This window comes from Pholis gunnellus (assembly GCF_910591455.1).
Source record: "Pholis gunnellus genome assembly, chromosome: 18".
NCBI lineage: Eukaryota > Metazoa > Chordata > Actinopteri > Perciformes > Pholidae > Pholis > Pholis gunnellus.
This window is the reverse complement of record NC_136545.1, coordinates 16,581,354-16,593,542: the sequence shown is the minus strand read 5'-3', so window position 1 is coordinate 16,593,542 and position 12,189 is coordinate 16,581,354. Positions and strand designations below refer to the sequence as shown.

The 12,189-nt window shown below is 43.4% G+C and overlaps 1 protein-coding gene across 2 annotated transcripts; it reads right to left on the bottom strand.

Moving 5' to 3' along the window:
- Positions 1–1,399: 1,399 nt before the first annotated feature.
- On the bottom strand, positions 1,400–11,713 carry usp20 (ubiquitin specific peptidase 20). Of its 2 annotated transcripts, none has more exons than XM_079178803.1 (24): positions 11,235–11,713; positions 11,013–11,066; positions 10,573–10,635; positions 10,316–10,456; positions 10,126–10,228; positions 9,768–9,837; positions 9,541–9,654; positions 9,310–9,409; positions 7,651–8,158; positions 7,387–7,536; positions 6,907–7,019; positions 6,371–6,543; positions 4,898–4,992; positions 4,766–4,799; positions 4,612–4,657; positions 4,335–4,515; positions 4,065–4,191; positions 3,799–3,968; positions 3,256–3,337; positions 2,941–3,049; positions 2,747–2,849; positions 2,586–2,654; positions 2,329–2,498; positions 1,400–1,993 (listed from the first exon to the last, which is right to left on the bottom strand). In XM_079178803.1, exons 1-23 carry the CDS (start codon positions 11,310–11,312, stop codon positions 2,341–2,343), a joined length of 2,841 nt encoding a protein of 946 aa, XP_079034929.1. In that variant the 5' UTR covers positions 11,313–11,713; the 3' UTR covers positions 1,400–1,993; positions 2,329–2,340. The 2 variants fall into 2 exon arrangements, with proteins under 2 accessions (XP_079034929.1, XP_079034930.1); XM_079178804.1 differs by having other exon boundaries at positions 9,331–9,409.
- Between the last annotated feature and the right edge of the window lie 476 nt (positions 11,714–12,189).

Below are 12,189 nucleotides of genomic sequence, written 5' to 3'. Positions count from 1 at the left end.
TCTGACTTCTGGAGGTTTTTCAATGCATGTCTAGTATAATTACTACTTTAATTTAAATTAATTTAGACATAACTAATAAACATTAATTTAAAAGAACAATATAAATATAGTTTTGGCTTTCTAAATTGGTATTTCTTATTAATATAACGGAAAAGCAGTTACACTTGACATCCTTGTTATCTTGTTTCCCATGTGTTGCTCAATCTTACCACAATGCTGGGCTTTAATTAAACATGGAGGCAGATATCGTCTATGCAGAACTGTACAGTTAAAAAAAAAAAGGCAAGCATGTGATTTATCTTAAATGAGATGGAGGATGTGGTTTATTTAGCTAAGCTCAAGACTGTGGCCGCCATTTGTGAAAGATTTTACCCTTGCACAAATCTACACAATACATAATGTTGCTATTGATATTTCAGATGAAAACTTAATTACAGTAAACAATTATAAAGATTTAAATAAATGCTTTGATCAACTGCATATTGGCTGCTTCAAATGGAAGCCAGAGTTCAATATTTGGAGGCGTTAGAGTGGTTTTGTTAAATTGCACAAGACTCTTGTTTACCAGTCTAATGGATACAAACCCCCCCAAAAAGACGAGTGAAGCACAAGATCTCAATCTACTTTTCTCGACATGAAGTGTCAACGGAAGTTATGATTCACCACTTAATGTGTGGATGGAGTTGTTCAAAACTTACAGCAGAATATAATTTTGAGTAAACGAGCTATGGTGTCTCAATTAGCGAAGATGAATATCTTTACATACAATTTAAAAAAATGCATCTTTAGCAAAGAGGCAATTTGCAGAAGCACAAATATTTTTACAAGCCAATAGCTCCTCGTGTGACATCCCTACCACAGGGTTCAGCTTCATCATTACGATACTATGCGGAAATTGGAAAATATACTTGATCAATGAAATGGTCATCATAAATGACCTATACTGTTGTCTGGATTTGTGCATGTTGTGCTAATTATTTGTGATTTAGATCAGATCAAGTCTTTCTTCCTAAATGATTACATGGTGGAAACACTGCCCTCTCTTGGTTTAAACGGGTACTGCATTATTTCAGAACAATTACAAACTTACTGAAGTTACCCTTTAACTCCGGCACTATTGCCATATGTCACTTAAATTAATTTGTCTTTTCAGAAACTTGCTGTTTCTTTACTCTGTTTGCAATGATGGTCATATAGCTACGTTAACGCCCATTTATAGATAGTGCTCGACAGAAGCGACTCAATATTTCCTTCATTTTAAACCCAGAAAAGACGTTATTGTGCGTTTGAGCGAACAAACGAGACGCCTCATCCCGTCAGCGAAATGTCCATACAGAGTAGCAGCCGCATGCATTTTGAAGCTTTTCAAATACACCCTGAAAGTGGTCTTTTGGGACACATGCATGTTTTGTGGTTTGACACAAACCAGCTGTGGTATTTTCTTAAAGTTCCATAATCTGATCATTTCACTGTCTTAACCAAACAAAAGACTTCCATTCCTGAGGGCTCAGTTATACTGTGTATTTAAGGTTGTAGGTGCAAGAGTATGACTTAAGCACTATCTCTCGCTCGATGTCTGAACGTGTTGCTATGTAACATGTAAACAGGCAAACAACAGAACGTTTGGTTGTAGCTTCCGATGCAGAAGAAAAGCTCTGAGCCAAACATCACACCAGCTCTGTTCTCCTCCTCAGCCGACTGATTCGCGTCTGCCAGTTAGTCTACAGCAGCCACTGAAACACCATAGCTACCAAAAACAGCTCCAGAGATGTGACACAACATTTTATTTTGTTTTTACACCTTAACATTAAGGATCAGAGTTATTCAATAAATAAACTACGTGATATTTAAGTACCGCTTCGCCCTCTTGCGACGCGGCTTCAGAATAGTGCCTTGCTACATTTACAAAGTGCTCACGACGAGGCTTTCTTCACCAAGGTGCAAATTCCTCAGGTTCCTGCGAGGGCAGGAGTGGAAAGGGGAATCAGAAGACCTGAAAATGAAAAACATGTTGAGAACAAATGGACCGCTTATGGGCCTGCAGCTCAAACTGGCTGGATTGGATTTACAGCTGTTTATTCGCTGGATGTACTGCCCCTCTATTATTGTTGGACACATGTGCGGCTATCTTACGGTTCGCTGACCAGAAGGAATTTATGAGCTCATGTGGTTGACGGAGTGGGTGGACCAGCTTCCAGTAAAGAGCTACACATTACCCAAAAGTATATTTAAACATGCGATTGTATGCAAGTTTGTGCACGGGAATGTGAGATCTTACGAGGGATTGTTGTATTTTTACAGTGTTTCCCAATAAGTATACATTCCAACCTCTTTTTTTCCTCAAAGTGCTCTGGTTTCTGCCTCGATCTTTCTTTCTCCGTGAAGGCTGTCCGGGTCAGCCGGTGCCACGGTCTGTCTCACTGCGATCTCAGGGCCTCCGCCATAAATACCCAACAAGTACTGCCACGTCTCCTCCGAGATCTGACCATAGTCTGCACCTGAGGGGAGAAACGCACGTTAAAAAGATGGTTTATTGACTGCCTGCTTTTCTCACTTCCACGTTTACAACCAGTGCTGACGTTTACCTTGCTTGAGTTGTATGTGCCCTCCTTTCATAACACAGATTTTACTGTTGTCGATGGGACCAGGTGGCTCTGAGAAAACAAATCATGAGAAATAATTTGTAGAGACAGAAAGATGAAGACGTTTAACGCACTACTGTGTTTGCCTTCCTGCAGGGTCGTACCATTGTCTTTGCCCTTCACAAAACTCTCCCACTCTCTGAACCACTGCATGCTGATGCACAGGATCACCGTCGGAGCCTCTTCAGCCTGAAACTCTTTGTTCAGCTGCGGAGAAGAGAAACCCGCTCATTCAACATCCAAACACCAAGCATGAAGACGTATCGACGCACAGGTAAAGCAGGATTCAGGCTTTTACCTTGATGAAGGTGTCTATTTCTGTTTTCCTCCGTTTAGCCAGAGCTTCAATCTCCACCTGGCAGATGGCACACATGTACAGGTGGTTCACTGCGGGGCCGCCTCCAAAACTGAGGACAGAAACGCCGACTTTTAGTATAAAAGGCACTTGAAAGATATAGTGACAGATTGACACAAATGATGATGACAACAGCGTAGAGCTGAGGGGAACTTCAGTGTGATGGTTCTCTGTAGGTTTGTCACCATGAGTGACTCCATGCACATTTGATCCATATCGTATGGAAATATTAGTGAGACACACACGTTGCATATTTACCTGTTGTAAAGGTACTCCCACACGTTCTGGGGAACAATCACAACCAGGTCGTCTATGTAGTGGTATTTATTAGGTGGGATCCCTGTACGGAGATAGAAATGTACTGACGATAAAGGACACAATCTATGATGTTTTCAGGCCTGTACTGGAGACCAGAAAAAATCCCAACAACAAAATCCCCACCCTGGACTATGATGGCCTGTAATTCCCAAAAGCATTAAAGACATGTTTTTCCAATTGAGACAAGTAAACTAGCCAACTATCATAAAAATAAGAAAACATCTAGTTTAACAAGAATGTGAATTATTTATTTTAAGAGCTGAAATGTCTCGAGAGGCCAGAAAACCTCCTCAAAAATCTGTCTTCCATCATTTAGCAGCTAAATAAAAAGGAACACTGGATCCTATATTTCTAATATGCAAATCAACAGAATCTTCATTAAAATCTCAATCGTAAAAAATGCTTTGATGCCCTTTTTAAAGGCAGGTGGTTGTTGTTTTTTTAACATCACTCGTTAAACGTCATTAAGATTTTACCACACACCTCCGTGCTGACAGAGAAACGTGTGGTTGCTGATGGGTCCTGGTTCGGCGAAGGTGTTGAACTTGTTCAGCCATTCTCTGGAGATGTAGAACTGCAGCAGGCTGGGCTCCTTCATGTTGGCCAGAGCCACGACCTTCTGCCGCTCTCTCACCGACTCCTCGCTACTTTTCCTGCACGAGTCCAGGGAAAAAGTACAATCATTAACATTTGAAGTTAAATAGATGTGGTATAAATGTTAAGACAATGCAGGGCCTTCAAATGCTTACCTATAGAACAACACATAGGCCTCTGCATTCTGCACCACCGTCTCATGGACCTCCGTGACATACTGGTCATCGAACTCGTACCACTGGCCATTGATCACATTCTGACAGTAAGCTATGTAGTGCCCACCTGCAGCACCAGAAAAGAGGAAGAAATGTGTAAAGAAAGCAATGACCTTACCCTGCATAAAGTAGATTAGATATATTTAAAACCTTTGCTGATTCTCTGAAATGTGTTAATCATGTTTGAAATGCACATATGTTATCTCATACTTCCTGCAGTGCCGTGGTGACATATGACCGACAGCAGGTCGTAAGTGGTGACTTGGGTCGGGCTGTCTTTGGCCAGGAAAGGCTGCATGTCGAGGCCCTCCAACGGGAAGGATACGTGACTGCTAATCTTGAACGAATACATGACCTCGTGCCGGAAGCGCTTCAGGTGAATGCACAGAATCTACGCAAACAAATAAAACTTTATGAAGCCAACCGCAAGCAAGACGTAACTGGTTATCTGCAGCAAGAAGGAGATCAGATAAAAAAAAAAGTGTACCTCAGGAAGTCTAAGTACTTTGCAATATTTGACACCATTTCTCAACCTGTAGAAAACAAAATACTGTGTAAAAAAAGTCTAAATGATAAATGTCCTTAAATTGATGTTTTAATTCTAATTCATGTCTCCATCTGGATTTACTAAACATACTCACTTTTTACATCTCTCACAGCTGTACATGTTGTCCCCTGTGAAAAGAAATAAATGCAATTGTAAATTTTGAAATTTCTCATCTACGCATGACAATTTAAAAGCGAGAGCATTAAAGTAGAATAGCACTGTTTACCTTTGAGTTCATCTGCAGCAAAGAAGGCAGCGAGGCAGTCCTCCAGCGTCACCATGGGCCCCCAGAACCAAGTGGGGATACACGAGACTACGAACCTGTGCGAGAGGCGTAATACAAAGAGACATAACCGTCACAGCCTCTTCTAGTCTGTCCCCTCACAGAGATCATACTGACAGAAATGACCTTCATGTGGCTCGGCAACTTTTAACAATTAAGTGACCCCGAAAGAAGTGCCGCCTAGAGCGATGTTGGCTCCTGACAGGGTCGTCGATGGCAGTAAATTGGAAGGGCACCGCGTTGTCTTCCACAGAAAGCAGCAGGATGAGCATGATGGTCACTGTTAAGTTGGAAACGTCGTCACCAGCACTGTAATGACGGTGCTTTTGAAATCTGATAACTGCTGGAAGATGAGCAAATAGCATGCCAAGGCCCGTCTCTGCATCTCTGTCCCAATACGTGAGATGATAAACTCGGGTAACATAGTCCAGGCATGTGCAGATGCACTTGGCAAAGGAAGCGATTTCTACTTTTTATGTCATCAGTACATAGCAGTTAACAGAAAACACTGTTTTGCTGACATGGACAATAACCACACGTTCTGCTGCACCGTTAAAAAAAACTACCTCTACAGCCTTTGACAATACAACATCCCTCCTGTTGGCTCATCTGGTGGCTCAGCACTCGCATCTGGTCCTGGAGCAGTGGATCAGGCATTTCAGAGCCCTCCTCAGTCTACATAATCTCCTCCTACCCATCAGTCCTGGACTGACTGCCAGAAGTCCTCAAGAGACCCTCCCACAGCATGAACCACACACATATATTTTTAATTCCTGAATTTTGTCAGGGCAGAAGTCGAACCAGGGGCCTTCATCGGTTCATGGTGCCGGTCTTGTAACTGGCAACACCCGGCTGATTGTCACAATATATTTAAAAGAAAGTTATCATGGAAGTGAATCGGCTGTGGTATCTTTCCACTTCTTGTGACTAGCAACGTGCTAGCATGCGCTGTGCTGATCCACCTCACAACGCAAGTAAAAGGCAGTGCAGCAAACAAAACAAGGACACAAACCTTGCCTTGACAGATCTAGAAAAACCCCTCTTGATACCTACACGCCCTCACCTGCATCATCTGTGGCCGCTTCTGTGGGGGAAGTAGGTGTGCAAGCTAATTATTTGTTGACTGCTTCTGTGGAAACCAAAACCACACAGGGCGGCACTTACTGTCAAGAGACTTCACTGGAGCCCACACTTTTCTTGGAAGCCTCATGGTGCTTTATTTAGATTTTCAGAGATACTAAGTAATCAAGCGAGTGAGACTATCTAAAAAGAAAAAAAATTGGGATTCCACTTGCTTTCTTTCTCTGTAAGGCACTCCTTCAATAAGTCAAAACCTGATAAGCAAATCTCAAGTTGCATCTAAACGCACTATCATGCTTTCAAACACGCTGACAGGGCAAAACGTGGTCCACTGACCGGCGTATGGAGTCCATGAGGAAGGAGATCCAGCCCTGCGAGCCATAAATGTCGGGATTCAAGCCCGTCTTGACTGGAAGGTTCTGGTGTATGGATGAGTGGAGCTTGGCCAAGTCCTCTTTCCCGGGAATAGGGAGGGACAAGTCTTGGAAGGTTTCCACTGTAGTAGAGACCTGTCACACATTCGGAGAGACGCAGTTTACACAGCGTGCCTCCATCAGTACGAGTAGAGCTGTAAATGGACGCTTATCTAAGCAAAACAGTGTGGTGGATAGATTAAAATGAATCATTTAACATTCAAAAAAGGCATTTGTGAATTATACAAATAGCCAACAAACCAAATATCAGCTAATAAAAGTTTAAAATGCGAATTGTTCAATTAAGATTTTCAAATTTGCATTTTTTATTTATTTTTTTTCATTCTAATCACAAAAAATACTGAAATGACTCAATTACACAGGACATGCTTTCGCCTAAACTTCCCTTCCTGACTAAACACGGAGCTCCCCCTGGTGTTTAAATGAAGCACAGCTCACCCGGTCACAGGTTAAACACTGGACCAGACTGAGGATGGAGCCGTCGAAGATGTCCGAGATCACGCTGCGATAGTGACACTGTTTCTTCTTCCTGGCACTGAGCTGCAGCTGAGCTGAAAGATTGACGACGGAGGGGAGGATATTAGAGGAACAACTTGACATCGTTGTTTGACTTGACTAGCACCGTCTGCTTCATTAACACCAAAAATAGACCTGGCATCTTAACAAAGCAACTTGAAGGACTGGAAACCTGAAAAAGAAGCCTGCTGTATGTGTAGATCTTTAGAAACCCTCACTGGATTCATTAAATTCACATCAAAATCAAAAGGCACCCTGCATTTTCCGCCTTGACTTCTTAATTCACGTGGCTCTAACAAGTCTCTAATGCGAACTACCCTCACATGACTTTGTGGTGCAAACGTACATATCCGAGGCAGAGGGTTGAATAACTATCTATTGAACTCTGGGATGTTTCCTCACCTTTTTTGAAGGCGTACACAGGTCCAGCAGAGCGGAGGGGGCTGGAGCGAGGTGGACTGGACGACAGCTTGGGATGCAGCTCCTGAAGGGTTCGCACAGGACTGCAGGGAGTGGACTGGGGCTGGTTCATTGACGCTTCATTATCTGGCTCTAGAAAAAAAAGGCATGTCGGATGCGCAGTATACACAGTTTAGAGGCAAATGAGTCACATGTTGCCAGGGATGTTCAATTTAAGAATCCCCATTCTTGACCCTGCTGGCCTACCTGAGGGGTTGCTGCTGTGGTCTTGGTCTTGCCCAGTATCAGATAACTGGTTGTTCTCTTGGCTTTGGACCTCAGGGTTTGCGGTTGGCGTTGACTCCTCTTCCTCTACCCTCTCAGGCACCCTGTCCTCCGCTGCCGTATCTACATCGGCGTCCTCATCCATCTCTTGCGAGCCTCCGTGGAGGGGCGAGCCAGATATCCTCCTTTCCTTCAGCCTCTCCTTCTCTGAGATCACCCCGCCGATGCCCACTATCCCTCCTGCCAGTGACCTGACCCCATCACACACATCCTGCAGGAGCAGCTCGGCGTCACCCGCTGCCCCTCCCTCCCCACGGTCACTGCTAGAGCCAGAGTCACAGGACAGGAATTCATCCTCGGACGGCGAGCGCTCTCCGTCTCTTATCTCCTCGCCGTCACTTCCCTCCCTGCTCATGCTGCACTCTGTCAGAGGCTCCTTCAGCTCTTCGTGTAACTGATCCATCAGACAGCGCAGGAACTCCTGGGTGTCCTGTAGCGACAAACGCACACCGCGTTCACTCAAAAGGACGCATGAGTGCGGCTACATACACATACAGGAGTTTTGCAGAGAAAGACATTTCAAAACAGAAATACAAGTGTGTGAGTAATGTGTGTCTTGTTTTCAACAAAAAGGCATTTTGTATATTGGTCAGAAGTGGTACAAGAAGAACCTTCTCATACCCAGTACAAACAGGCAAAACTTATTATTTCAGATACTTTTCTATGGCAATCCCCAATTAACAGAATCGGACACTTCACACAATCAAACATGCACTGAACCTTAATCAAACATGGGAACATTTTTAAACTGAATTACATCGATGATTCATCGTCTTACAAAGAATCAGATATGGTTTTGATTTGAGTTGTTTATGTATTTCAAGAAATATTTCACATTTTCTTTCTCCCACAGAGTCAGACAAAGGTGACGGATGCTTTTTCTTTTTTTTTAACATTTCTGCAAGCAGTATGACTATGTTGAGATATTCTATAGTACCGGATGTCTATTGGATCACGTAGTCCCTCTAAATTAAAGGAACAGCTTGACATTTTGGAAAATACACTAACTTCTTGTCAAGAGTTAGAGGAGAAGATCTATACCATTCCCAAGTCAGTGTGCAACATATAAGGCTGCAGCCAGGAGACGGTTATCTTAGTTTAGCAGGTTGTCGCTAGCTGTGTCCTCCTGCTTCCAGTCTTCAAGATAAGATAAGATAACTGCTTCTGTGCATGAAAGTAACAAAGCACACTTCCCAAAATGTCAACTATTCTTTTAAGAAATACACTATTAAGCCTCTCTAAGAGGTTTGGCTGGACTAACGTAAGTGCACATTGTAGTTTATGCAATTATATGATCACAAAAATTCAGATTATATCTATACTCTCCACTGTTTTCTACAGAGTTATCAAAGCATGTATGACTTTGTCTGGTCCTGAGGATGTGAGGAAAAATACAAAAATCCCCCCAAAAACTGAAGTACAACTAAACTCAAACCAAGCTTTTGGTTATTAATGACAAATGTAATTGTTAGTAGCAAAAATACAAGTCATTTTTAGGTAATGTGTGAAGAATATACACAGGGGTTAACAAACAAACAACAACACTGTGTCAAGCTGTTGAGTGATGCCAGGTGTAGTTACCTGCTGGCTGCTTGCCCCTACCTGCTGAGCGTAACCACGAAACATGGGGTTTACTAGTTTGATGCCATGAGACAGACTGGTAGGCACGACATAGCTGGGCCTGGGAGGGTAGCCGCCATGAGAGTTAGTTCAATATACTGTAAATGATCCATTAGTACAGAAAAGTCTCGTATTGCTGCATTCTGTCACTCGTCTCGTGTCATTCTACGTCACGTTTTATTTGTTTATTACCGTTTTTTATGCCAAAGTTCTGAGACGAGTTTCTGGTAGCTCTTGCAGAGAGCAGGCTTCTTATCGGTGCGGACCAACCCACTGCAGTCCAGGAAGAACTGAGTGAGAGGAGGACTGGTGAGGAAAGGGAGGAAAACAATGTCAACACAAAGGTTTTAACTGAAGGAAAACGAATTAACAAACATAGAAGGCAATGGGCCGGATGTCATGAGAGGAAGTGACCTCACCAGTTGGACAGAGCTTGAAGAGCAGCATTCATGTAGCAGGAGTTTCCAATATTTTTCATTCCTGTCAAGCCTTCAAACAAGAAAAAAACAAGAGCCATACTGTTATTTTAAACTCCCAGAGAATGCAAAGGCGTACAAACTAAGCTACTTTTTTATAACTGAGCAGATAGGTCACCACCAAGAGTTAATTATCAATGCTAGTCTGGATTAAAATGAAACGGGCCATGGTAGTTATATCTATTAAAGATGGCAGCTACGATCCAATAGCATGATTCTTAAAACCATTTTTGTCTGATTTAATAACGTCCATGTGTTCTGTTGTTTAGCAGAGTAAATGTTGACGGTAGACTTCCTGTACCTCTGGGTTTAAGCTCATCATCCTCTGACTCTGAACCGTCTTCTTCTGCCACAGCAATTGGCACTGCTTTTAGTGGGTGACTTACTGGCTGAGGAGCTGCTTCCTAGGAAAAAGATGAATAGATACTATAAATGAGAAGGTGAGTAAGGAACAAGTTGCGTTACAGACAGATTGGGAGGAAAAGTCGTACCTGCTCCGTGGCTTTACAGTGGTGGGGAGCAGCAGGTACAGGCAGCAGAGCAGGCCTGTGCTCCAGAAACACCTCCCGCTCACACACGTAACACCAGATCCTGAACGTCGTCAGGTTCACAGTCAGGTTGTGCTTCTCAGCCTAAAGGGAACACACCCGCAAATCAGTCCAGGGGGATCTGTCTGAAACGTTTTCTCTCTTCACCATACACCAAGGAGGTAAAGGGACAGGTATGTTTTGCGTGAGAGGGTTTTTACCTGTGCATGCAGCGTGCTGTGATCGGAGAAGGACTCTCCACAACCAACATATGGGCAGTCACTCTACAGAGCAGAGAGACTGTATTAGACGCGCTTCTGAATCCTCTCTTCTGTCTTGCAAAGACATTACATCAAAGTATCTACCTTTCTATCTGTTTGAATCAGCTTAATCTATAAATTAATGTCATGCAATTTCAGAGTATCAAATCTGCAACTGCTATATTGTGTACTTGCTTTGAGTACTACTGCATTTATAACAATATTTATGCCCCACATCATCTATTATTCAGCAGTCACATGGCCACCTTATCTGAAATGCAGAGGTAGTTGCGCTTGCAGGAGTCATCATTTAAGTGACAAGGTGCACAAGCTAAAGCAGCAATTACCCTTGTAAGAACAAAGATTCAAAACGTTTAAAAAATGATTTTAAAAGACTTTACCTGCAGACAGGCCCACAGGTTCGGGCCCCCAGCTCCGCAAGACTGGCAAGTTCCCTGCAGCATGAATTGAATAGAAAGGATTAGAACAAAATGCACTAACTCGTGTGGTTATTACAGTGGTGCAAGGCTGCTACAACAACCTTATTAAGGGACGTGTAGGCCACAGCCAAAGACCTGGAATGTGCATCTTTTGAAATTTCCAGTAAATGAATGAAAACCCACCTTGGATTTCTGGAGGAGGTCCTCCTTGGTTACCTCTCCTATGGAATCCAGATGAGGACAAACGTCTTGTTCGGCCATTGCTACTCGCTCTCATTGGGGGGGACGTGTGCTAGTTTGACATGGCAGTGTAACAAAACTGTAGCGATACAGATGCCAAGCTGTTGCTGCTAAAGCTAGCTTTAACATCTCAACACAAACGCACGATGTGTACCAAGAGAACCCACACGCGCCTCGTCTCTGGCTGATAACGGACACATGAGTTAAGAGGTCTATTGTCTTTAGATCATCTTTTCACAATAAACCCGTGGAACCGAACAGCTGACAGGCCTTGAGTTTACCAAGAAAAGCTCAGGAAAAAAATATCCTCACTGCAGCGATGACAACAGCAGTTATGAATCCCACTTATTTACCAACGTAAGAAGTTGCCACGACGATTATCGCTATTTTTTTCATTGTTCTCGGCAACAATCCATACTGGATGCGGGCGGGCGACAGTATGCTAACAGGATGTCCAGGAGCCGAGCCGAGAGACGCGATACCCTAGCCCACCATCCCCAAACAACTCGCCTCCCACCCCCCTCACATTCACAGCACGGCCCGGCACGGCACGACGCAGGGCTGGAGGAGGAGGAGGATGAGGAGGCAACGCGGAGACGTCAACCTGACAAACCCAGACCACAGCAACGCGCGATTAAAAAATAAAACCATTGTTTTTTTTGTATCTCGCGTATCTTTGTCGTGTACATGCTGCGTGTAACTTAACAAGTAGAAACCAATTAAATAGCTAGATGCTAAATATCCCTGTTTACGGAAGTGACGTATTATTGTACGTCGTTTAAATTGGCCCCCGATTCCACGGTGGGAAGAACGGTTGAGCGTAGCACTGAACAACTATGTCCGATAACGGGGCAGTTGTATATTCACAGTGCATTTAAAATACATACATCCATCATAT